General features: G+C 35.8%; 1 protein-coding gene and 1 long non-coding RNA gene across 4 annotated transcripts; one reads left to right on the top strand and one right to left on the bottom strand.

Annotated features, from left to right (window-relative positions):
- Positions 1-2,414: 2,414 nt before the first annotated feature.
- Positions 2,415-23,116, bottom strand: CRISP2 (cysteine rich secretory protein 2). 3 transcript variants are annotated; one of them, XM_024248333.3, is made up of 10 exons: positions 22,982-23,116; positions 21,984-22,087; positions 20,747-20,783; positions 18,593-18,667; positions 10,621-10,737; positions 9,758-9,845; positions 8,316-8,461; positions 7,809-7,906; positions 5,825-5,913; positions 2,415-2,954 (listed from the first exon to the last, which is right to left on the bottom strand). In XM_024248333.3, the coding sequence occupies exons 4-10, from the start codon at positions 18,656-18,658 to the stop codon at positions 2,827-2,829; spliced, it is 732 nt and encodes a 243-aa protein (XP_024104101.1). In that variant the 5' UTR covers positions 18,659-18,667; positions 20,747-20,783; positions 21,984-22,087; positions 22,982-23,116; the 3' UTR covers positions 2,415-2,826. The 3 variants fall into 3 exon arrangements, with proteins under 3 accessions (XP_024104101.1, XP_024104099.1, XP_054413594.1); XM_024248331.3 differs by having other exon boundaries at positions 22,962-23,102; XM_054557619.2 differs by lacking the exon at positions 22,982-23,116 and adding an exon at positions 22,877-22,923.
- Positions 23,046-26,533, top strand: LOC129059953 (uncharacterized). Its single transcript, XR_008526203.2, has 3 exons — positions 23,046-23,273; positions 23,690-23,911; positions 26,167-26,533. It is a non-coding gene; the product is annotated as an uncharacterized LOC129059953 (long non-coding RNA).

Below are 26,533 nucleotides of genomic sequence, written 5' to 3' on the forward strand. Positions count from 1 at the left end.
CAGCTGTTTATAAGAGCATCTTCTATCTTTAAAATTTCTATATCTGCTTTTTTGGAATTAATAAATATCAGTCAGCAATTTGAAGAGAATTTGCATTTGGAACATAGTTATGGATTTTCCTAATGTAAAATTCATATTGTTTGCTTATCGAAAAAGTTATTTTTAATATTCTGTACCCTTAGGTATCTTGTCTCCTATTTAGTCAATACCTGATTGAGAACAGAATTGATGATAAAGACATCTGCATTCATGTGGTAAATACTGAATGATAGCCTACCATATGTACACCACAGTGTGCATGCACTGCAAGCCATAGGAATAAATAGTCACAGGTTTCTCCTGGGGTAACTTAATATTTAATAGAGAAAGCACGTTTTCACAAAAGAAACCCAAACAAATCCTGTGTGATCCAAGAGGAAGGAATAATTTCATATGAAACATTTGACTGAAATTAAAATTAAATACTATTCTGACCAGATTAAGTAAGAAAAACTAAGATAAACAAAAGCAAGGAAGTATGAAAATAAATAGGCTGAGGCACAATCAAATGACAGAAATCAATGAATTATGGGAGCATGAATGTAGAAGCAAACACAGATTAATAGTTAATATGTGACCAAATGAAGGAGGAACTTGAGTTAGCAATGATATCATAATGTTCACTGAAAATGTTCATTTTGGAAAAGATTCAGCAAAATCTATAAAATCAAATGTTTGTGGGTATTTGGAGTATTTCTGAAGACATTTTATTTTAGATTTGGACATTTTCGTTGGTTAAAAAGCTATATATCAAAATCGTCATTAACATTTTGAAAAATTAAATAACTATACAGTATCTAAGAATTTACTATTATTATTGTAGAATGAAGGTAAGCTTAGTGATACAAATTCAATCATATAAGACAAAACATACATTACTAAAACAACTGTTCAGTTTAGTGGGAGAAAAAGTGTTTTGAGTGTAACTCTTAATTAGCAATTAAATTTTAAAGATTCTGGTATAAAGGGTTTTTTTTTTTAACCAGTCACTAGAGTTAGATAAATTTTAAGAATGCTATGAGAATAGCAAAGATTTTCCTACTACCTGAAAGCATTTATAAAGGTTATTTTTTAGTCACTTCTGTTAAGGACCAGATCAGGTCTTCCACCCACAAAGCTAACTCTAATCTTAAAATTTTAAAGAAAACTTTGTATTTAAAACCTTTCAAATGCCACCTCAATAACGGAGTGCTTCATACAAGAACCACTCAAGTGGAATATTCTGTTTGCTTCTCTCTCACATTGTCACTCTACCTCAGTGCTCTTGCAGTTACAAAAATAAATATTCCTTTTCTCCCCTAAAATAGGCTTAAATATTTTAAAACATAGTTTGTAAGACACTTGAATTATTAAGATTAGGATGAAGAAATGCTAATCTCGTGGAAAAATCAATTTCCAAAGAAATTCGTGGGGAGCTGTATATACAATGAATATATTCTATAATAGGCAATTTATCTTCTAGACACAGTTTAATTTTGATTTATTCTTGTAATTTGTTTCAAGTCTGTGTCAGGGTATATTTTCCTTTTACTATATTGTTGATATATTTACTAAATGTTTGTTTAAAATTTTTCCATCTGTGCTCGTGATAGCGATAGATCTCTCTCTCTATATTTTTTCTGTTGAAATGTCTTTAGTTTTAGTACTAAGATAATACTATCTCAAAGACTGAATTAAGAAGTATTTTCTCCCATGTAATTTTCTGGAAGAAACTGTAAAATTGCTATTAACTATTCTTTTAAGTATTTGACAGAATTATGTGGTGAAACCATTTGCAGGCCTAGAAATTTCCTTTTTGGAAGCTTTAAGATTATTAATTCAATTTCCTTAATGGTTATAGGATGATTCAGATAATCTGTTTAATTCTGGAGGCATTAGTAGCTCATGCTATTTCACCATCTGTCTAGCCAGATCTGCTTTCTGGTTTTCAATAACCTTTCCACTTTAAAAAAAAGTTTTAGTGTATGTTTTCTCATCTATAAAATGGGCTTACTTTACCATGTCTTTACCAACCTAATATTGATTATTCCACTTGTTTGTTTTCTTGGAAGGCTGCATTTGTACATTTGGTTAAATTATGTCCTCTTTTCATTGGCTTTAAAAAAATCAGCTAAACCAGTAGGGAGATCAAAATATCAAAAAGGAGAAAGCAAGTAAGAGTAGAACTGATTCATTTTTTGTTAAAATTTAACTTCATAGACAACTATATTGAAAATGTTGCTCTGTTTTATCATTTATCTCAGATGAATCTAGCTGGAGTTAATTATGAATGGTATAAAATATTGCATAAGAATCATATCATATGGTTGCTTAGAAAAGTTCTTTGTTCGAAAAGCTGATTACCTTTGTTTAAAAGAAAGGTCTATAAGACAATCGCAGATGTAAAGCTTTGAATTTATTGTTTATGCAAGTAAAAGCTCAGGTAGTAGGAATGGCAATGATGTTACAGTCTTCTTCTTTAGCGTGTTTCAGGAAATACATAACGCACCATTTTGATCCAAAGTCCCAGTGACCTAAATCCTATGGTTATACAGTTTTCAAAATCCTCAACCTGATTCAGTTCTTTATAACGCACTAAATTTATGTCAGAGTTCACAGTTGTCATCATATACTATGCTACTTTTGTAAATTATTGCCTGAAAGTGATTTCTGTGATGATCTGGGAGAAGATGCATTGCTCTTTGAAATCAAATTTGTAACTAACATACATACAATTTCCCCGGGTATGTGTCAATTAAACGATGCAGCCCTTATCCATGCGGTCTTGCACAATGCTCACTAGGCAAATCAGTAAATTTTATTCTCACATAGGCAAGTAGCCTTGCACTTTTCCTTGAGTAACTCATGTTCACAGCCAGCTGTATTCTTCAAGGAATCACAGTTACTTAGGAGATCTTGATACTGGCAACTATTGGCTGTAACAAAAACAGATTAGTTACCTCATTATCATTTTCCTCAGTAAGAGCAAAACCATACATTCAAAGTGTGTGGGGAGGGGGTAGGAGGGAACAAACAAGTTAGCATCACTTACACTATAATGGGTCTTTCATGTCTTAAGGGACATATGAGGTGCCTTAGTTGAGCTCACTGACAAATCCATCACTGTTTAAATTCCACATTTAGTGATATGTTTCTAAAATAAATTGACCTATATTTCCCCCTCAGCAAGCAGAATAATATGAATGTAATTAAATCTTTCTACGCCTGCACAGCCAAATATGGGAGCCATTAGCTACACATAGGTATTTAAATTAAAATTAAAATTAAAATTTTAATTTCTTAATCTTGTTAGCCACATTTCAAGTGTTCAAAGTGTGATTAGTAGCACATGCTGATAGAGACTCTTTCCATCATATCATAATATTGGGCAGCATGGCATTACACTCCAATGCTTTTTTTGAGTAAATAATCTTTATGGGTGGATAAAAGTGTAAAACAAGGACAATAGGCCCTTTTCCTTTTGATGTTTCTACTTGGATGTTCCCTAGAGACCTAAACCTCAATAAAACTCAAATTAAATTCCTTGTATTAGCTAAAAGGCTGACAATTCTCAGCAGTGATCTCCCTGCACCACCCACAATCTAAGGGAAATGAAGAAAGTTCATTCTTTTTCCTTCTTTTTTTCATATAGCCTGTCTTCAAGCTCACTGGTTCTTCTGTTTAATGAATTCTGCTGTTGAGACCATCTAATGTTTTTTTCAGTTTATTTATTGTATTTTTCACCTTCAGGATTTCTGTTTTTCTAAATGTCAATCTCTTTTTCAAATTTCCCTGATAAATTTCTAAATCGTTTCTCTGTGTTTTATTGAAGTTTGTTGGGCTTCCTCCAAACAGCTATTTTGAATTCTGTACCCCAAAGATTACACATTTCCATCTTTCGAGGGCTGGTCACTGGTGCTTTACTTAGTTCTTTTGATGAGGTCATATTTTCCTGAATGTTCTTAAAACTTGTGGATTACTATCTCAATATCTAGGCACTAAAGAATTAATTATTCTAGTCTTTGCAGTCTGGGCTTGTTTGTACCTGTTTTTCTTCAGAAGGCCTTCCAAGAATTTAAAGGAGCGAATAAGTCTCCTAAGATGGCAGTTATTTCATTATTAGATGATGTTCTAAACCCAGGTTTGCTGCAAACTTGGTTACCAGAAGGGTGACATGGACAATTCCCTGGATGCCACAGCTGGCACTGTGCCTTGATGCATCTGAAACCCATGGACTCTCAGACCAGGACAGAACCAGGGCTTGCCCAAGGCCAGCAGCTGTTATGACTTTCCAGCTACTACAATTCATTTGGGGTCTGAGGCCATTTTAGTTGACCAGTAGTACTGGGACTTGAGTCTGTCCCACTGGGGCAGTGGATTCCTTTTTGGTGCTATGATGGGTCTAGAGGCCCACCAATCTGGATACCAATCTGCATACCAATCTGGATTTAGGAGCTGTGGGTTTCTTACTGGTGTGTGTTTTGTTGTGGCAGGCTCAGTACTAAATCCAAGGCAGAGTACCCCACACACTTCCTTCTCCTTCTCCCAAGTGGAGAGTGTCTCTCTCCCCTCTGTGTTACCTAGGGTTTATGAGAGGGGTGATGCAGGTAATCCCATGGACACAGCAGCTGATACCAGCTGATACCATGACAGATGAATTCCAGACTTGTTAGCAAACAGCATTCAGCAAAATGTATAAGTATTCAACAATTTTTTTTTTTTTTTGAGACAGTCTTGCTCTGTTGCCCAGGCTGGAGTGCAGTGGCTAATCTCGGCTCACTGCAATATCTCTGCCTCCCGGGTTCAAGAGATTCTCCTGCCTCAGCCTCCTGAGTAGCTGGGACTACAGGCGTCCACCACCACACCTGGCTCATTTTTGTATTTTTAGTAGAGACAGGGTTTCACCATATTGGCCAGGCTGGTCTTGAACTCCTGACCTTCTGATCCGCCCACCTCTGCCTGATTTATAGCTTTGGTATCATTAATATTCTGAAATATAGCTATATAACTGAGTCAGAAAAAATGCTTAGTAAAGGTGAGTGCATTGAAGAGGTAAAAATTTCAGTGATTGTGTCAACTTTATCATTCATAATAATTTTAATAAAAGTGTCCCAACTAGAAAGCCAGCAGCTATTTTTACTTCTATTCATGGCAATTTACTAAATGAGATATATGATATTTATTTCATTTTCTCCTTTTGCAAAAATATGTGCACAAGTTCTATGAGCCAATATTGTATATAGATTGAGTTTTGTCATAAAAATGTATACAAAACAATTATGAAATTATAGGGCAAGTAATCATTTATTAAGGCAAACACTATGATCCTAATTATACTGTAAAAAAGAAGTGAGGAAATCAGCATGACAAACACATTAGCACAAATAAACAGTAATATTTGGCGTGCCTGTCTAGACTGAGCCATAATGTGGTCTCACACCTTAGATTTATACATTTTGATTCTTTTAAAATATCACTTTTGGTATAGTGATATGAACTTTGAGAATTGAACTATTTACCAAAACGGTATATGGTTATATTAAATGGCTCTGCAGAGTCCCAAAAACACATTGATGATAAATATTCCATTATGTTACATAGGGCAATATGCTTTTCATTACAAATAATATGTAGCTCCTGCAGTGTGTAAAATGTTTGTTTAAGCATACTTTGTTGAATATTTTTTGGGTTTTTTCACAAATACATTATTTCAATTCGTTACTTTAGGAGATTTGTTAAATTATATAAGGAAAAGAAAATATCAATTCTATAATAAATAATAGCAAGCTAATCACTTCAAACTTACTGCATAGTCCTTTGTCACAGTTATCCGGGCAACTGGCACAAGGTGTTCCTTGTTGGTAAGGGGTATTCTTTCTATTCACATTATTACCACTGAAATTTGAAATACATGTCAAATATTTTTCACTTTACTGTTTATACTCTAAGGGCAGTATCAGTCAAATATACATAAATAGTTATTCAGTGTTTTTAGTATGTTAACAAAACTGAAAAATTACAATTCCCAATGTGTATTTCAGATAACAATCCAAATTAAGAAAATGCTTCACACATGGACATATCTTCTTGACCATAATTTCACAGGCTGGGTAACTAAATTTGATGACAAGAGTCTGAAATTTTGAGAGTATATTCAGTGTGGCAACACTATCTTTATCTCCCAGTATATTGAGTCAAATTACTAAGGCAGTGTACCCCAAGGTGCCAATTAGGGGTAAAACATCCTGTAGAAGGAAAGGAGAAGATCCTAGGAGTAGCAGATTGTAGCAGGAAACAAATATGCAATGTTAAAATATCATTTTCCATTTGAAAAATGGAAAAAAAACTCCATAGTATCTCTAACAGAAACTATGAAAAATATAGCTCCAGAGTATTTTTTTCTTCCAGATGGAGGTTGTGATTTTTCAGTAGTTAGTGGTGTGTGTGTTTGTAGGAATGTGCTTAGGAAGGTTTGTGAGCTTCTAGAGGTGGCATGTATGAGATTTTTACATTTACCAAAACGGAATATTAGTTTTTGTTATCCCAGAACTTAAAGTAAAAAAAAAAAAAAAAAAAAAAAAGATTAAAGAAAAGCTTTTATAAATACTGATATCCAGGATATAATAGTTATGCAATGACTAACCATAGGATAATGAATTACGTGGGAGTCCAAATCTCAATAGACCAAGTGGATTAAGGACCCAAGGAAGTGCAGCTGAATCTCAGTCTCTTTGCTTAGAATATAGCTGTGTGTGTATGAGCTCTTGGAAAATAGTGAAACAGATATAAAAGGATTTTAAAAGTTCTAGTTCCCTTGGCTTCCCTCATGATCTATTCCGACTGTCACTTCTGACACCTGGCTGCTGATGCTTCCCTCTGAGGGCCAGTAAGTGAGTTTGGATACATTCTCCTAGGGCTTTTCAATTCTCTCTACTTGAATCCTAATAGGTACTTGAAAGAAAATGACTTTGGAGGTTATACTTCTCAAACTGGAATTCTACATCATCTTCGCTATCTACAGTCTCGAAACAAATCCTGTAGTTGTGCCCCCTACCACAGCCTCCAGTGGTAAAGAATTTCAAACATTAAATTTGATATTGTGAATATCTCCTTAAAATATCCATAGGATTTATTGTGGATAACTCTAAACATATTGTTTAATAAGAAGCATGTTTACTGCTACAAATCAAACCTTACAAGATGGTTAAAGAGCTTTCTGTGAACAATTCTAAGAATCAGAGACTTAAGATGTTATCTTTTCTGTATTCTGAAATAAAGATGTCCTGAAAAGCCATTGAAATCCAAATGAGTGAATCATTTGTAATGGTATTTGTGTGTGTGTGTGTGTGTGTGTGTTTTACATAAGCAGAAGTAGGAATATTTGAGCAGAAAGGGCCAAAATCACAATCCATTTTCTATTTGCAATCTTACCAGCACCCTAAAGCATCTATACTCTTAGAGTATGAAATTAGCAAGACGTGATGATACCAATTCTAGAGAAATACATATTACACATGCTCATAGAGTAACCCTAAGCTGAGGGAAAGCCAGTTGAAAGAAAAGACATTATTCTATTAATGAGGAATGAGAGCTTCAGTTTTTATACCTGAAAGTGAGAAGTTGTTCTCCTCTGAGAAGCTGAAAGTGTCTCAACCTTAAAAAACATTTCGAAGCATATATCCCCTCCCTTTTATTGAGATATGTTTTTATTCTGGTTTAAGATATGAGAATTATTAAAAAATAAATTGCAGATAGAATTATTGCCATTAAACTCTAAACAGTCTACTTACGCAGGACAATATTGGCAAACGTAGTAGTATTTTAGACTATCTTGATTGGGACAGTAGGCAATTCCACAGCCTACCTGGTAAGTCGAGTACCAAACAAGCTGCAAATTAACAATGGAATAAATATATAAAAGTACATTAGAGAAGATGAAAAATATTTTAAAAAGTATCAAATATAAAACTGAAAAATGTTAGTTTTAGTTTATAGACATATACCACAAAAATATTTAAATTATTGAACCAAAGTCATAAACTTTAAAAATATTTAATTTTCATGTACATTCATCACTTTAAAATTTATAATGTAGGAACAATACAGAGTCTGCTTTCCTACTAAGAGTTTGACTGACCATGGACAAAAATGACAGCTCTACAGCAGCCAAATGCCAAGACTGTATTCTACCCACTCGGACTGTTCTCCTAAATTGAACATTGCAGTGGTCATAATTTGGAGAAGCTTTCCTCTATTAGAACATCTGTGACATAGGTATTTTCATGCATTCTTCTTACCTGAGTATAATGTCCAACAACTGCATTGGGACTCTTTGGTCCTACACCATAGACAAAATCTAGGCTCTCGTCATACCAGCTTTGGATTGCAGCTGACCAGGAAGTAGGGTCACTTGACATATAGAGATTCTCACCACATCTTGTACCTAAGGGGCAGATCATTCATGAGCAAGGTAATAAACATGCAATGGTAAAAGAAATTGACTACACAAACACAAAGATGTTGCCTTTCAAACCCAGGGTCCAGCAGATGCTAACTGTTGATTAATACATAAAGGAGTGCCTCAGTTCCTTATCAGCTATAAAGCTGATGAGAACACTTAACTGCCTGACACACTGAGGCTGGCCTGACCACATAAAACTTTGAGTAGGTTAACACTCTGCTCCTTAAAAATCCTTGCATGCTAAATTTTTCACATGTGTATGCCTTGAGTGTTCCCAGCTGTATATGGTAAGCTTGCTAAAGGCAGTGACCAACTCTTATATTTTTGTCTTCTGCTCTAGTAACCCTCAACAGAGATTTTTCAAATATAAGACCCTAAATAAATGTATAAGACTTTGTGTGAGATATGAAAAAAAAGACTTTATAGGCTGTCTTTAAGAGTCCCAATCAAGAGAAAACTGACACCAAGAAGGACAACAGTTTTCAAAATTTATGGGTTTTCTCTTAACCAGGAAATCAGATATCACAAGCTGAAATCCTTGTGAGTTTGTCAACAAGTGCCTTACAGCCCAGAAACACTTCATAAATTATTTGGGCATTTACTAGTTTTTATAATCCTTGATATGTCTTTTTAAAACTCGAACATAGTATTCTGTGCATTGTAGGTATCCAGTCCACAAAAAATACTTGCTAGCCTGATATTAAAAATTAATATATTAATATATTCAAAAATATTCATTTTTATAGAAATTTTGAATATGATAAATTTAAATCCACTTTATCCACTTTTATCCACTTTAGAGCAAAACTTAGGAATAATTCATCATAAGTTCAATATATTTTATGGATACAAAAAATAGATTTCAAAGCATCAGACAGCTACATAAATTAACAAAAAGGACAGTGGGTTAGAAATCAGAAAGCTTGGTTAAAAATTTCTAGTACGACACTGTTGCAGATTATGTTCTTGGGTAAGTCACTTCTCTTTCAAATTCTGGCTTTCTAATCTTTAAACTTACAAAAAGAAAGATGATATAAAATCTGCTGTACTCGTGAGCTGGTTGCAAGAAGCAAAATTATTTGCATAATGTGCACAATAAAAAAGCACAAAATTGTTCTTATTGTAAATATCCCTCTGTATACAGATACTTTGACTTCAAAAAGACAGCAGTATAAGTAACATTTATTTTCAAAGTCTTCTTATTATAGAGCATCCTACAATGCTCTATTATTATTTTATTCATTTATTTATTCAACAAATATTTACTAATTTACATACTGGTTTTGCGGTCCTCTGGATCACTGTGTTGTAAAGTGCACTGGTTTGCCCACCTTTGGGCATTTGTTGTTACCTCTCTGCTCCATTCCTAAACGTCACAAGAAAACAAAATACACTTAATGATTCAGCCACAATGAAACATATACTTCATAATCTGTTTTGTAAATACTTTAAAATTTCTGTAATGTATTCTCTAATACTACTATTATTAAAATGTTTTTAAGTGTTTTTATCTGTTCTGGTGCCAGTTTACACATGATGGGTAGTCCATAGGTAATATATCTAAAAAGCAAAATAAGACAATAATATGTGATTATTTATGATAGCAAAGCAGTCATACCTAGGATATTTATTAATTATGCCAGTCTAAATATTGATAAACATGTGAAATATTCTAATTATATTTTAATAGTAATAAGATGGCCAACGTTATTTCCAGTTCCATTTGTTTTCATATGTAGGCCATTGCTTTCATATCGGAGATACCTGTCTTTCAGGGACTGTGCCCTGGGAAGTGGGCTTTTACTCACGACAGCTGACACTTATCCTGAAGGAAAGGGGATTTCTTGATTTTAAACCAGAAAAGAGAATGAACGAAAAGTGTAATGGCTTAACACTGAGTGCCTGAATATTTGACTTCCAATTCCGCCTTCCAAATTTAATAACTCTGTATAATTGAGTTTTTTTAACCATTTTTAAAACAAAAACAAGAATACAATCCTCTCCATATAATGGTTCAAATAAAATAACAAAACAGAGACACAACTTTGTAAACCACAAAGTTCTTAAGAGATGCCAGTGGCCAGCCGTCGACTCCTTCCACAGCTGGTTCACGCCCATCTCCTTACAGCACTGCCTCTTACCATCTTTAGCATGTTACTGGCAGGTGGAGAGACTGCTTTCCTTAGTTCATTGTGTTTATTTACAATCTCCCTTTGCACTTGCAACTGGGTGGTTAACAAAGCAGTAAAAGAGGGATCCTAAAAGAAAATAAAATTAGAATTATTATTTAACAATGTTGTAAATTTCATATAATAGTGAATAAGTTAATTCAAGAGAACAAAGGTCACTTTAAAAAGTGCAAAATATTTAGTTATCATGTACATTTATTAAATACTAAAGTTATTTAAATAATAAAAGCCAATATTAGTTGTTAAGCATTGCCACTAAATCTGAGTTGAAGATATAACTTTTAAATAGTAAAGTAGTAGATTGAAACGTTTAAATAGGAAAGTAGTAGATTAAAGCTTTGGGAATTGTGAGTAACTCATGGCATGACAAACTAAAAACCCCTCTGAGGCCACAAATGCCGATTTCTGGTTTCAAGGGAACTTTTCAAAAAATAGTTTTGGGGGAACAGGAGGTAAATGGTTGCATGAATAAGTTCTTTACTGGTGATTCCTGAGATTTTGGTGCACCCATCACCCCAGCAGTGTACACTGTATCCAACGTGTAGTCTTTCATCCCACGCACCCCTCCCACCCTTTCTCCCAAGTTCCCAAAGTCCATTGTATCATTCTTATGCCTGTGCATCCTCATAGCTTAGCTCCCACTTATTAGTGAGGACATATGATGTTTGGTTTTTCCATTTCTGAGTTACGTCACTTAGAATAATGGTCTCCAACTCCATCCAGGTTGCTGCAAATGCCATTATTTCATTTTTTTTTATGGCTGAGCAGTATTACATGTGTGTGTGTATATATATATACACATACATATATATATACACACACATGATATATATATATATATATGGCTTTTATGGCTGAGCAGGATTACGTGTGTGTGTGTGTGTGTGTATATATATATATATACACACACACATACACACACACACACGGTATATATATATATATGTATACATTACATATATATATAACATTTTCTTTATCCACTCATTGATTAATGGGCATTCGGGCTGGTTCCATATTTTTGCAATTGTGAATTGTAGTGCTATAAACATGCGTGTGCAAATGTCTTTTTTTCATATAATGACTTCTTTTCCTCTGAGTAGATACTCAGTAGTGAAATTGCTGGATCAAATGGTAGATTTACATTTAGTTCTTTAAGGAATTTCTATACTGTTTTCCATAGTGCTTGTAATAGCTTACATTCCCACCAGCAGTATAAAAGTGTTCCCTTTTCCACATCCACACCGGTATCATTTTTTTAAATTAAATTATGGCCATTCTTTTAGGAATAAGGTGCTAGCCTCACTGTGGTTTCAATTTGCATTTCCCTGATAATTAATGATGTTGAGCAGCTTTTCATATGCTGGTCAGCCATTTTTATATTTTATTTTGAGAATTGTCTACTCATGCTGTTAGCCCACTTTTTGATGGGATTTTTTTTTTTTCTGATTTGTTTGAGTTCCTTGTAGATTCTGGATATTAGTCCTTAGTTGGATAAATAGTTTGAGAAGATTTTCTCCCATTCTGTGGGTTTTGTGTTTACTCTGCTGATTATTTGTTTTGCTGTGAGGAAGCTTTTTAGTTTAATCAAGTCCCATCTTTTTGTCTTTGTTTTTGTTGCATTTGCTTTTGGGTTCTTGGTCATAAGACATTTGCCTTGGTCTTAGACATTTGCCTAAGCCAATGTCTAAAAGAGTTTTTCTGATGTTATCTTCTAGAGTTTACATGGTTTGGTCTTAGATTTAAGTATTTGATCCATCTTGAGTTGATTTTTGTATAAGATGAGAGAGAAAGATTCAGTTTCATTCTTCTACATAGATCTTGCCAGTTATCCCACCACCAATTGTTGAATAAGGTGTCCTTTTCCCACTTTATGTTTTTGTTTGCTTTGTTGAAGGTCGGTTGGCTGTAAGTATTTGGCCTTATTTCTGAGTTCTCTATTCTGTTCCATTGGTCTATGTGCTTATATTTTTATACCAGTACCATGCTGTTTTGGTGACTATAGCCATGTAGTATAGTTTAAAGTGGGGTTATGTGATGCTTCCAGACTTGTTCTTTTTGTTTTGTTTTGCTTTGGCTATGCAGGCTCTTTTTTGGCTCCATATCAATTTTAGGATTGTATTTTCTAGTTCTGTGAAAAATGATGATGGTATTTTGATGGGAATTGCATTAAATTTGTAGATTGCTTTTGGCAGTATGGTCATTCTTACAATGTTGATTTTATCCATCCATAAGCATGGAGTGTGTTTCCATTTGTTTGTGTCATTTATAATTTCTTTCAGCAGTGTTCTGCAGTTCTCTTGTAGAGGTCTTTCAGCTCCTTGGTTAGGTATACTCCAAAGTATTTTATTGTTTTTCCAGCTGTTGTAAAAGGTACTGAGTTCTTGATTTGATTCTCATCTTGGTTGCTGTTGGTGTATAGCAGTACTACTGATTTGTGTACATTGATGGCTAAAGATAGGACCACAATCCGTTCTGGCTTATAGGGTTTTTGCAGATAAATCTGCAGTTAATCTGATAGGTTTTCCTTTATAGGTTACCTGATGCTTTTGCCTCACAGCTCTTAATATTCTTTTCTTGATCTTGACTTCAGATAACCTGATGACTATGTACACAGGTCATGATCTTTTTGTGATTAATTTCCCAGGTGTTCTTTGAGCTTCTTGTATTTGAATGCGTAGGTCTCTAGAGAGGCCAGGAAAATTTTCCTCAATTATTCCCTCAAATAAGTTTTCCAAACTTTTAGATTTCTCTTCTTCCCCAGGAACATCAATTATTCTTAGCTTTGGTGATTTAACCTAATCCCAAACTTCTTGGAGGCTTTGTTTATTTTCTTTTTATCACTTTTTTTTCTCTTTGTTACAATGGGTTAATTCAAAAGCCATATCTTCAAGCTCTGGAATTCTTTCTTCTACTTGTTACATTCAGTTGTTGAAACTTTCCAGTATTTTTTGCATTTCTCTAAGTGTGTCTCATTTCCAGGAGTTGTGATTGTTTTTTATTTGTGATATTTATTTTTCTGGAAATTTTTTCATTCATACTTGTATTACTTTTTAAATTTTTTTGAGTTGGTTTTCACCTTTCTCTGGTTCCTCCTTGAGAAGCTTAATAATTAACCTTCTGAATTCTTTTTCCAGCAATTCAGAGATTTCTTCTTGGTTTCAATCCATTTCTGGTGAGCTAGTGTGATCTTTTGGGGATGTTATAGAACATCGTTTTGTCATATTACCAGAGTTGTTTTTCTGGTTCCTTCTCATCAGGTAGACTATGTCCAAGGAAGGATCTGGGGCTCAAGGGCTGCTGTTCAGGTTCTTTTGCCTTGAACCCTTGATGTGGTACTCTCCCCCTTCTCCTAGAGATGGGGCTTCCTGAGAGCCAGACTGCAGTGATTGTTATTGCTCTTCTGGGTCTAGCGACCCAGCAGAGCTACTGGGCTCCAGGCTGGTACTGGAGAGAGCCTGCAAACAGTCTTGTGATGTGATCCATCTTCAGGTCTCTCAGCCATAGATACTGGCACCTGCTCCAGTGGAGGTAGCAGGGGAGTGAAGTGGCCTCTGTGAGAGTCCTTGGCTGTAGTTTTGTTTAGTGCACTGGTTTTCTTGAATGTTGGTTATGCTAATAGTGAAGTTGTCATGTGGACAGTCTCAGGACCTCTGGTTAGCCAGGATGTTACAGGCAGTGGAAATAACTGTTGTTTTGTCTTTCCTTGGAGTAGAGTCATTCTGTTATGAGTTGCTGTAACAGCTTGAGTTGGTTTCAAGACAGCGTAAGCTGTGAGTATGGGGGGATACAAGTTTGCCCTAAGGTCATCTGGATAAGTATTCAGGTTTTTCAGGTGATGGGCAGGGCTATAGAGCTCCCAAGAGTTTATGTCTTTTGTCTTTGGCTACCAGGGCGGGTAGAGAAAGACCATCATGTGTGGGCAGGATTAGGCATATCTGAACTCTGACTCTCCTTGGTGGGGGCTTACTGCAGCCACTGTGGAAGATGGGGGTGTAGTTCTCAGGCCAATGGAGTTATGTTCTAAGGGGGCTATGGCTGCCTCTGCTGCTTCATACAAGTCACCAGGGAAGTGGTGGAAAGTCAGCAGTGACAGGCTTCACTAAGCTCCTACTCAGCCAGCAAGGCCAGTCTCACCCCTGCTGTGCTCCCTCAACGGCCAATAGAGCTGAATTTATATCCAGGCCTCTGTTGTGCAAGGCTGAGATCTTGGTCCAGGCTACAAGGCTCCCCAAGGAGATGGTAAGCAGGGCTTTCAGGCCTTTCCCCACTTCCCACCTACTGCAGCTTCTGTACTCATATTTGTACTTCCCATTCACAATCCCAGATCTGCCCAGAAAAATTTGCACTTGGTCAAAATTATTACAAAGTTCAGCTGGAAGTCTCCTCCCTGTGGCCCTTCCCTAATTCCACTGGCTTTCCTCCTTGAGGATCTCTGTGAGATAAAGTCAGAAATGGCTTCCCTGGGCTTCTGTGGGGACTGGGAGTGCCTACAGGGCTCTTCTCACGGCTTCTTCTTCTTTTTTATTTTGCATGGCTCTCTAAATTCATTTCAGCTTTAAGTAAGGTTAAATCCTTCCCCCATGATCTGGATTTTCAGCTTCCTCAGTGAGGATGTGTGTTTAGAGGCAGACTTTCTTCCCTCACACTTTGGGCACTCATAGTGTTTCAGCTATCTCACAGAGTTTGTAGCGGCAAGCCACTTCTTTCAAAGGGTCTGTGAATTCTTTCAGTTTTCCTGTCATGCTCCTGCAGTGATTCTTGGCACAAAAGTTCATGATGTGAATCTCCACATATTGCTCTGTTTATCCAAGTGGCAACTGCAAGTTAGTCCTGCCTCCTATCTGCCATTTCCCCCAGCAAGGGAACTTTTAATATGATTTGTATAGACATATGAATAATAATATTTTATAACTACAAGCATACAAATTTAAAACCTTGAGATATATTCATTCACATTTGATCAGGCTGCAAGATAGGGTAAAGCTGGAGCCCATGATTCATCCTAAATTTTATGGGGCAGTTTTCCTTGACATGGTATCTGCCTTTAAGGAAAAATGTTTAGGCCCAGTTGAAGTGCATGTCTGCATTCAGTACTATAGTGAAACCATTATACCTATTACGTAGCAAATTTTATGGGTTGCTTAAAAGATAACTTTGTAACACTAAAAAATATTTAAAGCAATTTGGAGGGATCCAATCTATCTAATGAATGGACTATTGCTGACTTTGTTCCTTTTAGTAACAGAAACATAACTGATAAGGTATTAAATTGGGTGCTAATATGTTTGGTTTATCTTTGTGGTTGTATATTTGTCTGTGTGTGTGGTATGGGGCCTGCTAAGCCTGGAGGTGGAATAGGATGTGAAAATTGCTGGGTAAAGGTCCAAGCATTTGATGACCTAAATTTACACAAGAATATGATGTTATATAGGTATGAGCAAGATTTTGAGGTATAAGTCTGAAAGGAACAGGGCCCCTTATAGATTTTTTCTGACACCTTGCAATAAGTTATCCTCCTCTCCTCCCATACTGAGTTCATTTAAGGCTCTCAAAATACTTACACCATAGGTCTGAGCACGTTATTGCCATTATCTACAATATATACATTTCTCTTTCCTGCTTTTAGGTTCCTAACAACAGGGACTGATCGTGGACACCATTGTACCAATAAATATGGCAAAGTTGCTGACTAATAAGTTAGAAAGGATGTGCATATAAAATATCAGTAGAGGCAGATTTCTGCATCACATCAAAGCATAAAATAACATCCCTGGATATTTTCTCTTGACCTAAAAAAATCTGGTTATTGTGGTTTCATTTCAAAACACATAAAAAGTTAATTTCCAAATTATTTCCTGCTTCTTACACCTTTTTACTTTGTAGATAAAAATTGTACTGAAAAAGAGATGTATTTTTAAATGTGTTAATAAAGCTATTACATGACTAGAAATATTAAACATATCGAGAATAAAATAAATATGGTATCTATCTTTGAAGAGTTTATATTGAATAGGTGATGTGACATAAGTAAAAATTACAATATACATGATAACAAAACTGATCTTAGCGATCTACAAGATAGAGAGGAAGGAGGGATCAATTCTTCTTTGAAGTCAGAGAAAGCTTCATAAAATGTGATTCTGGGGTTCTGAAAGATGAACAGAGTTTTCTAGGCATCTTGAAAACATCAGAAAATCATACTGGGCAGAGTGTTTGTAGAGCATCTGATTTAAAACATTTAGTGGTGCCAAAGACCAAATGACATCTCACTTTTTAATAATTTTATAAATGAAGACCAGGAGATGAGCTGAGAGGTTAAATGGGATTGGAAACAGGTATGAAAGAAAATCTTTCAGGGAAAAAAATGAAAAGAACAGAAAATTATTTGAATGAGGCCCTAGGTGGTGAATGAATTATCTGCACATTGATAATTTAATTACAGTAATACAACAACTATATTTCTGAATGCCAAATGAAGTTTGACCTGAGTGTCAGAGTCCTCCAGTCTGAAAAGTCCTAGCTAGTCTAGTGTGCACAGAGTTAATGGAAGATGTGACAACAAACAGCAATGCCAAAGCTGTTTCAGAGGCTTCCTGGTCAGGAGATACACACTGTATGTGAGCACTGCACATTTTATCATTGAAGATTGCTGACCATATTATGGGGTCAATTCAACAAAGTAGCATATTAGAAATAACTCTAGGACCTGAATTCAAAATCCTCTTAGCCCTTCACATACTGACTCTATTATCACTACTAAACAAACCACTAAGGCGTTTAGAGTTAAGGTTTTTGTTTTCTTAATTAAAAATATAAATCTAATTATTCTTATACCCTAATTATAAAAATTAAATGTGTTAATATAGTGGAGAAGTTGTGCTAATTTAATATTATATAAGTATATTGTTAATTTTGTATAGGGATCTCATTAAAAAGAAATAAAATTAAGGAAATCAGAAAATAGATTGGGGCAAGAGGACTATCATCAGCTTTCTAACCCCATAGACCAGTGATGTTTACTAGAAAAATAATTTAAACATGATATGCAATTTTAATTTTTAAGTGATATTAATTTAAATAATATATTTTATTTGTAATGAGTTAGGTGGTAGGCTCCAAAAAGACATGTCCATATCCTAATGCTCAGAAACTGTGAATGTGTTCTTATTTGGAAAAAGTCTTTGCAGATGTAATTAAGTTAAGGATCTCAGGATGAGATTAGCCTTGATTATCCAGTTGCCTCTGAATGTGATGACAAGTGCCTTTATCAGAAACGTACAGAGAGGAGAAGATAATGTAAAGATGGAGGCAGAGATTGGAGTGATACAGCCAGAAGCCAAGGAATGCCAAGAAGTGACAGAAACCACCAGAAGGTGGGGAAAGGCATGGAACAGGTCCCTCTTAGATCCTCCAGAGGGAGCTCAGCCCAGGAGATAATTTGATTTTAGATTTCTGGCCTCCATAACTGTGAGAGAATAAGTTTTTGTTGTTATAAGCCACTTAGCTTGTGGTAATTTGTTGCAACCACCCTAAGAACCTAATATATTATTTAACGGAATATCCAAAATATTATCATTTCATCATGGATGCAATATTAAAAAAATGAGACATTTTCTTCTTTCTTTGTTCTAAATATTTGAAATCTAGTGAGTTTCTTACCATCAGAGTACACCTTGGCTGTTCAAACCTCATTTCAAGTGTTCAGTAGTCACATGTGACTGGTGGCTACCATACACATGCAGAACACACACAGCATAACCTTGGCCTTTCATCTCAATAATTGTGTTAAGTGCCCTGAGAACTCTGAACCAGTGGAAACTCTGACATACCAAACTCTCTTACCCTCCTTTACTTTCAAAATAGCCTGCCATACCACAAAGTTGCTGGATAGCTCTGAAAAGATTTTCCATTTTAACCTTACCTTTCCTTCGGCAGGTAAAGATGTAAGCAGCACAGTAACCAGAAACAACACCGGTAGTAAAGCCATTGCTGGAAACTAAGTCAAGAAAAACAAAGGTCTGCATTGAAATAAGTAGTTTAAAAACTTCTAAGAGGGGGAATACCAATATAATGATCTCGATTATCTCAAAGGAACTGTGATTCCCAGATTCATTAACAATGGAACAAGAGAAGAATTGCCCTATGGTACCAGTAGAATCATAATGAGACCTACCTTGTCTTTGATAGTGACAATAAAAAAATAAGCTGAAGAACTCTACTGATGCCCTTGAGGTACATCTATAAAAGATAGAGATATACTCCCTTCTTTCTGCCTACTTCTGCTACCCTTACGCCATCGAAAAGCAAATAGATTCCTTAATAGTTAATTATAGTACTGACGTTCGTTGTTCATCTCAATTTTTGGAGGAAAGTTTATTTTCAATATGTACCATCTCTCAATCGGCTATTCTATATGAAAAGTAGAACGGTTTGTCCTTTTATTTATACCAGACTCTAATTAAGATGACAAGGTTGTGATTACACAGATATGGTTGTGCAAATACTTTATTAGCTGTTATTTCCCTAATGGAGTAACTAGAAGTTATGTTTATTTTCTTCCTTATACTTGTGAATATTTTCAAATTTCTCTGTATACAAAAAATACAATTAATGCATTGAAAATATAGCTTGTTCAAGTTTACTCAATCCATTATTTGGTAAGAAGATTGTTTCATATTTTCATTATCTCCTAAAAAGACACTCAGGATTTTGTTACCCATGTTGTCCTTTCTCAATATGTCAAAAAATCCTACGTCCTTCAGATGAAGCAACAAGACCACTTAGCTTTGGAAACACTCACCTTTCTGTCATTAGTCATATAAATTGTTTAATTTGTAAATTAAAGTTATGCTGCCTAGATTTGTTTCTTGTGTGTGAGATTGGCACTCCCAAATTCTTGGAGAGAAAGAAAATTCCAAGCAATTTATCTGTGATGCTTCTCAGGCTTCACTTACTGTAAATAGTGTATCATTGATACTTGTTCCATCCATTGCCTTTATGCTCAATTATGTGCAAAAAAGGGATGGGGGATGAACAATTATTGATGGTTTGTGGAAAATGATATACAATTTCACTCCCATACCTTACTGGGTATTACTATTTATATTGTATGGATGATGTAATTAAGGCTTAAGACAGTTAATTAACCTATGCCAATGCTACATTCTTAGGTAATGTCAGAAATTAGTCTTCATCCAATTATGACTTTGAAGTCAATGACTTTGTAAGAGACATTAACTCATTGAAACAAACCCAGTTTTAATTGGGAAAAGGCAGACATTGTTGCAGCACAATGGAGACCCTCTATTTTTCCTTTAATAATTCCCTTATTAATACATAACTGTATATGTTAATAGTAAAATCATTAATATGCCAGCTTATACAATATACTTAAACAGCCATACTTTTCCATTTTCCTATTAAAGGTAGTTCTAGTATAATTGTTTAAAGTCACAAACATGAGAATTAATTCCATTACTTATTTTTAGAATAAAATGTAAAAAATTTTTACATATCAAATTATTTTTGTGTGTGTGTGTAATACTGCTGTAATTTACCTTCTTAACTGTAAAAGAATAAAACTAACTTGAGGTCATTCTCAATACAAATTTATTAAAGTTTTGAAAATCATGGATAGGCCAGGCACAGTGGCTCATTCCTATAATCCTAACATTTTGGGAGACTGAGGTGAGAGCACATAACTTGAGCCCAGGAGTTCAAGATCAGCCTGGAAAGCATAGTGAGACCTCATCTCTACTAAAAACAAACAAACAAACAAAAACAAAACATAATTAGCTGGGCATGGTGGCAAGTGCCTGTAGTCCCAGCTACTCAGGAGGCTGAGGTGGGATGATCACTTGAGCCTAGGAGTTTGAGGCAGCAGTGAACTATGATCACAGCACTGCATTCCAGCCTGGGTGACAGAAAGAGACCCCGTCTCTAAAACAAACAAACAAACAAACATAAAACAAAAAATAAAATCATGGGCAAACTCATTAATCATTTTACCCTTGACAACATAAAAATGATTGGCATGATAAAATATTCACATTAAAATCAATGATTTAACACTTACTGTTGGTTTTCTGAGCAGGATGAAATATCTGCTTTATCTTTAGAAAGAAAGAAGGTGGAAGATTTAGAGCAGCATATATATTACACATATTCCTGTTTTGTCAAACTCTGGTTTTGTTAAATAAATCTAAGTCAACAAAGTTCTGAAATAGTATTTTTCATACCAGTAACCTTAAACTTCATTGCCAGTTGTCTGATAATGCTTTTGACATTATTTGCTTCCCACATAGTTTTTAACATGAGTAAATCATGCCCTCCCTTTCTAATCAGTCCTCCCTTCTCCTTAGGCACACTATAATCTGGATGTGGCCTTTTTGGACTAGTATTTCTATATTGACAACCCAAGACAGGTTAATTACTGTGAAGGTTACCAGGATTCTGCCTTATAGCTGAACTCTCATAGTTCAGCTGTCTATGATTTTTACTTTCTAGTTATCAACTACCTGTAGCTTATTGGTTACGGGTGCAGTCTTTGGAAACCATCAGGTCTAGGAAATCTATGCCAAGCTTCAGTTTTTTTCTTATGTAAAATGTAGATTTTTGTATCACAGGTTTTTCTTTGAAGACTGAAGGGACAATGTATGTAACACCTCTAATACGATAAACACATTATGCATATAATACAAATAAACGGAAATTATTCATGTTTTTATTATCCTTTGCAATGCCTGCTAGTTTGCTGAGCTCATAAGATCTTTCTATAAACATATGCTGTTTGATTGAATTGCTAATTTCTAAGTGTTTAAGAGACATGTGTTTCCTTCCAGGTGTTACAGGAAAAAAATAATCAGTATAATCTAATTTGAGATTCACATGTTCAAGGCCTGGTTCTATTAGAGACCTTCTGGCTAACTTTAGGAAAATGCTCTAACATCTGGGCTGTTGTATCCTCATCAGCTCATTGAAAGCCATACACAGGAGCCTGAAGAGTTTTGTATAGCTCAATCACCCAGTGTATGCAGCTGATGAGCCAGAATTCTATAATAGGCCATGATGCCATATTCTCCTCTTTGCCGCTCTTCTCTCCCATACCCTCAACCATCTAACCTATAATCATCTTCATTGCGTCAATGAAAGCAATGCCACTGTTGGTGAGAGTATATTCAAGGAAAAATATTTTTTTCTATTCCATATAATTACATTTTATTCCATTCCATATAATTACATTTTATTCCTTTAAACCCATATTGATATATAGTTGAAAAGTTGGCTACCATTTTTTTTTCTTTGCTACTTACTAATGGTGAAGTACTGTGCTCTTTCTTGCAGGTGTTTTAAGATCAGGATGACATGGTTTTCCTAGAGTGTCTTTAGGAGGGCCATGGTGTATAATTTTCTAACCCTATAACAAGGAAACAAAATATTTAAAATAAAGATGTGAAGAATACCCTTATAGATGGTATCTACAATCTTTGGCACAAACTTAAATTTTGACTCAATTGTTTAGTATTGTTTCTAATACTTTACTGTATTTATTTGATCTCAGTGTTAAGACCATATTGTCCTTCTGAGGTCAGATTGTATTTCAACGTCCTGATATTTCCTTCAAACACTAACAAAAGGTGGACTTCTTGAAGTTCAGTAACTACTAGTTGGCTAACTTGCCTGGAAAATTGCAACCTATTTTCAAGACTCCCAACCCCTTATCTAGGACTTCAACCCATTCTTTAAAAGATCATTTCCATAAGCAGTGTCCCACATGATAAGTATTAACTACGTGGATTTGGGGGTAACAGTTTATCTCTTCATTTTTTTTTTTTTAATTCTGGAAGCCAATAGATGATATAAAGTCCAGCAGAGTCAATGACCCCAATTCTAATTGTTATTACAGTTTCTAATAACTGTACATTCAAAACATCAATTAGAAACTAAGAATCTTAATTTGATTTCGTAAAAAGCAGACTGAGAAATGGCTTCAGGCTTCTACTATGATTCAGTGGGTCTTATGTACTTAGAATGATTTATCTTTTAAGGTAGGTAAAAAGTTTCAATAGACTAAACATAGAGAAGCATGTTGAAAGTTATGGTAGGTCGGTGCTAAGCAACAAAATTGAACTCTGTCTGCCCGACATCAGCTATGTGCCCTCCAGATGCCGGAAGGGGAGCGAAGGAGGATCAGTAGCCCCCTCACCTCAACGATGGTTCTCTCCCCTGTGCTTCACCCCACTTCCCCCTCCCTAGCCGTTTCTAGTCTCCAATCTGGGTCCTATATTTACCCTGGCTCCAGAGCACAGACCTTCCTGCAGTTGGGCCGGAGCGTTGCTGGCTGCGGCGCGCCCCTCTTAACCGCGATTGTTCACTTGCCAGGCGCCACGTGTGGGCGACGTCACTGGGCTTTATGCTTTCATCGCCGCTACCTGCCTACGTGGGCTGCTCTCCTCCCAACGCCTCTCCGCCCCCACTACGGAGAAAATCTTGCACGTTTTCCCTTGTGAAAAGCAGAGTTCTCTTTTTCTCATTACCACCAGTTTGATGACGAAAGAAGATGTCTGTTCGCATACCTGCGCCGTACTAGGAGGAGGAGGGAGGTCATATAAGGATTCGGATTGCCCAGGGGTTGGCTTGAAAAAGGAGGCGTTCGCATTCAGACAAGAATGCGTGAATTAATGTAGTTCAATTTAAAGAGCTAATTAGCAGTCCACAGGTGCTTAGGTTTGCAGTGAGCTGCCAGTATCATGCCAACGACGCACTGCAGTTACACAGGTTGTCAGTTTCAGGCTCTCTCATAAACACTTCATGTTCTTGCCCCCTTCCCCCGTTGGCAACAGTTTTATGGTGAGAAAATTCACGAAGAGTAACAGGAACAACTCTTATGAAAATACCCAGAATTCCTGACCCAAGGCTAGCGGCTTCAAGTTTAGCATATGTGTCAAGCATGGGTTAAAGACATGTTGCCTCTCTCAGAAGGCGGATGAGTAATAGGTGCATTTTCTTCTATTCACAGTTCTTTTCAAAGTGAAAAGGAGTGAATTAGCTTATGACCTAGAGGAAGAGAGTTGGGTCAAAAGATGTCAAACGAAGGATTAATATCCGTCATACCTTGGTTCTCTGTAAGCCATGCGATAAGGGGCTTGAGATTTCACCAACTCTGGAGACTCACTTGGGCACAACTGAAACTATAACAAACTTGGTGCTCAGTGCCATTTTCCTTTGGCAGTGTTACAAGGTAATTTCAAGGGATCAGCACATAGACATTGTTTTAGTTTTCTTTTTGCTGCTTATTTCAGTTCATGCAGCACTGACTAAAAATTTTGGAATTTGGACTGCTTTAACTCTTATATCTACATCCAATCAAAATTTATTACTGACAGTTTGCCTTTCTAAATATTTATGAAATCTAGTCCTCAATCTGTCTCTCACTTCTATATTCATGTTTTCACCATATCTTGCTTAAGTTATTAATTGGACATTTCAAATACCTATATGCACAAAATCTCTGCCTACCTGTTTGTTCTTTCTTTCTAGTGCCAAACAATTCATTCTCAGCACTGTAATAGTCTATCATTTACTATGAATATCTAATTTTTCATTTTTGGAGAAGAGTCATTCCTGTAATTATTACTTGTTCCCATATTCACATTGATGATATCAGAATGAGAGCAACTTGAGCGCTGTGGTGCCAGATATTGTTGGTGAAACTGAATTTCAGAAATTGGCTATGTCTGTCTTGATTATTGCTGTATCTCCAAAACTAGCACAATGCCAACTATAGGTGGTAGTTTGTAAATATTTGTTAAGTGAGTAAATATAGACCCGACATAGATTCTTAGAAAATACAAAAAAAAGGACATAAAATCTCTTTCTTCTAAGACTCATAGTACTATGAGAGAAAGGAGTATGTATATGAATAAGTAAAGAATACCATTAGGCAGTGTAGTTTAATGCTAAGTAGGGTGACCAAAAATATATACAGTAATTGAGAGTTCTGTGAGTTGATATGATCTGGGTAAAACCTAGGAAAGTTTTGACATTTGAACTGTTATTGAATAATGTGTATGGCTTGATTTGAAGGGAGAAAGAGTTGGAAGAGCAAAAGCAGATAAATCTTTATATCACAAGGCATATTCAAGACAGAAAGACAGACTGTTGAAAAGGTTGAGGAAACTTTGTATAGAAGTCTAAGGAGATTTGTTTCGCTGTATAACATGGGAAAGTAATTTCATTGACATTTTGGAGGGTTGAGAAATTCTTTGATCAAAAGAATATTTCATAAAAGCCACATGATCTCACTGCATGGGGTGATTTACAGAGCTGACAAATTGATGGCAGGAAAAATAAGTGTGGTGACAATTCCCCAGATTAATTTTGTAGTAGTAGAAATAGGACGAAAGGGTGGAATATGAAGAGATTTTTAAAAAGTGTTGATAGATTTTGTATGAAGGGCAAATCCAGAATAGAAGACTTGTAAGTTTGGTGCCTGAATGTGTTGGAGAGCACATGGAAAGCAGATCTCCATTACTGAGAGCAACAGTACAGGTACTTCTAAGAACATTGCCAGGAGTCCTTTGCTTTTCTAGAAGGGCATCATTTGTTAGTTCCTTTTTCCATGGTTTGGAGTAAAAGAAGCAATGATTAGAAATGCATTCTTCATAGTAGGCTCTATAGCAGATTCTACTGTATAGGCTATAGTTGAATACCAGACTTTAAATTCTCTTGTGAAAATTGTGATAGAACTGGCTGAATAGAGAAGTCTCTGTGCAGCTGCTGGCACTTGTGGCCTATGGAGAAATACATCAAATGAAGACTATAGAGATTTAGCTGTAGAGGATAAATGAAGAGATTGCTCAGTTAAGTAAGTAGGTTCTTTAGCTCATTTTTTGATCTATTTAATTTTAGGTGGTTTGGTTTATGGGTAACCTGGGTAAAGAGCATACTCCAAACTCTTGGTATTATCCTCCTGATAGTCATAATAATAGTTTCCCTGGTACACTGTATTCTCTCAAAGGTTTTAAATGCTTGCATGCAGCCATTGCTAGAATGTCAAATGGTCTCTCTTCAACTAGAATGACAAGAGCTGAAAGAAATGTGTGACCATGAGGACACCATAACCTATGAATAAGGTTCATAATAATGGTAACCGAGAAATAATAATGGTAACCGAGAGTGGTGCTAAGGCCCTAAGTTTTGGTCACACTCTCACCTAAGTGAGAACCCGATCAAAAAGTGGGGAATTTTCTTTTTAAGTAAAAGCATAGGCGGCCATTGTTTTGGACTGAGTTCATTCACTAGGCCCCAAAAGACCAAACCAAACCAAAACAGAGTCGCTTGTGCTAAGACTTTAAGGAAACACATAGATCCTAGAAAAGACCAGGTTTTGTTTTTCTCCTGCAAATTTCCATAACAAACATTGCTGAAAGAATAGATATCCACTCCCTGAAATTCCCATTAAATCTTTAACCCAATTCATTTCCTCTCGCCTAGAGACCATTAAGCTTTAGATGATCATGTGACAAGGGTTCCAGCCAGCTCCAGGTGAAGACGCCTCCACTGGCCATCAAGGAGCTACCCTTCCTCCACTAGAGAGAGCAAGGCAAGAGGTCTGTGATCCCCACGCCAGCCATAAAGCATTTACAGAAGAAAGACCATCGGTTGTTCCACCTCCCATAAAGACTTATAGAGATCACATCTTTCAGGGAGGAATTGAGGCAGGAGAATAGGGCCTAGAGGCAGAGAACGAAAGGACTTTCAAGGACTTTCTAGAACTAAATCAAGTGGAAACACTTCTTCTAGGAAAACTGTATTGGTAAAGAAAAAATTTCTCAAGTGAGCATGTGTACAACGCCATTAA

The sequence above is a fragment of the Pongo abelii genome, chromosome 5 (assembly GCF_028885655.2).
Source record: "Pongo abelii isolate AG06213 chromosome 5, NHGRI_mPonAbe1-v2.0_pri, whole genome shotgun sequence".
NCBI classification, from domain to species: Eukaryota; Metazoa; Chordata; class Mammalia; order Primates; family Hominidae; genus Pongo; species Pongo abelii.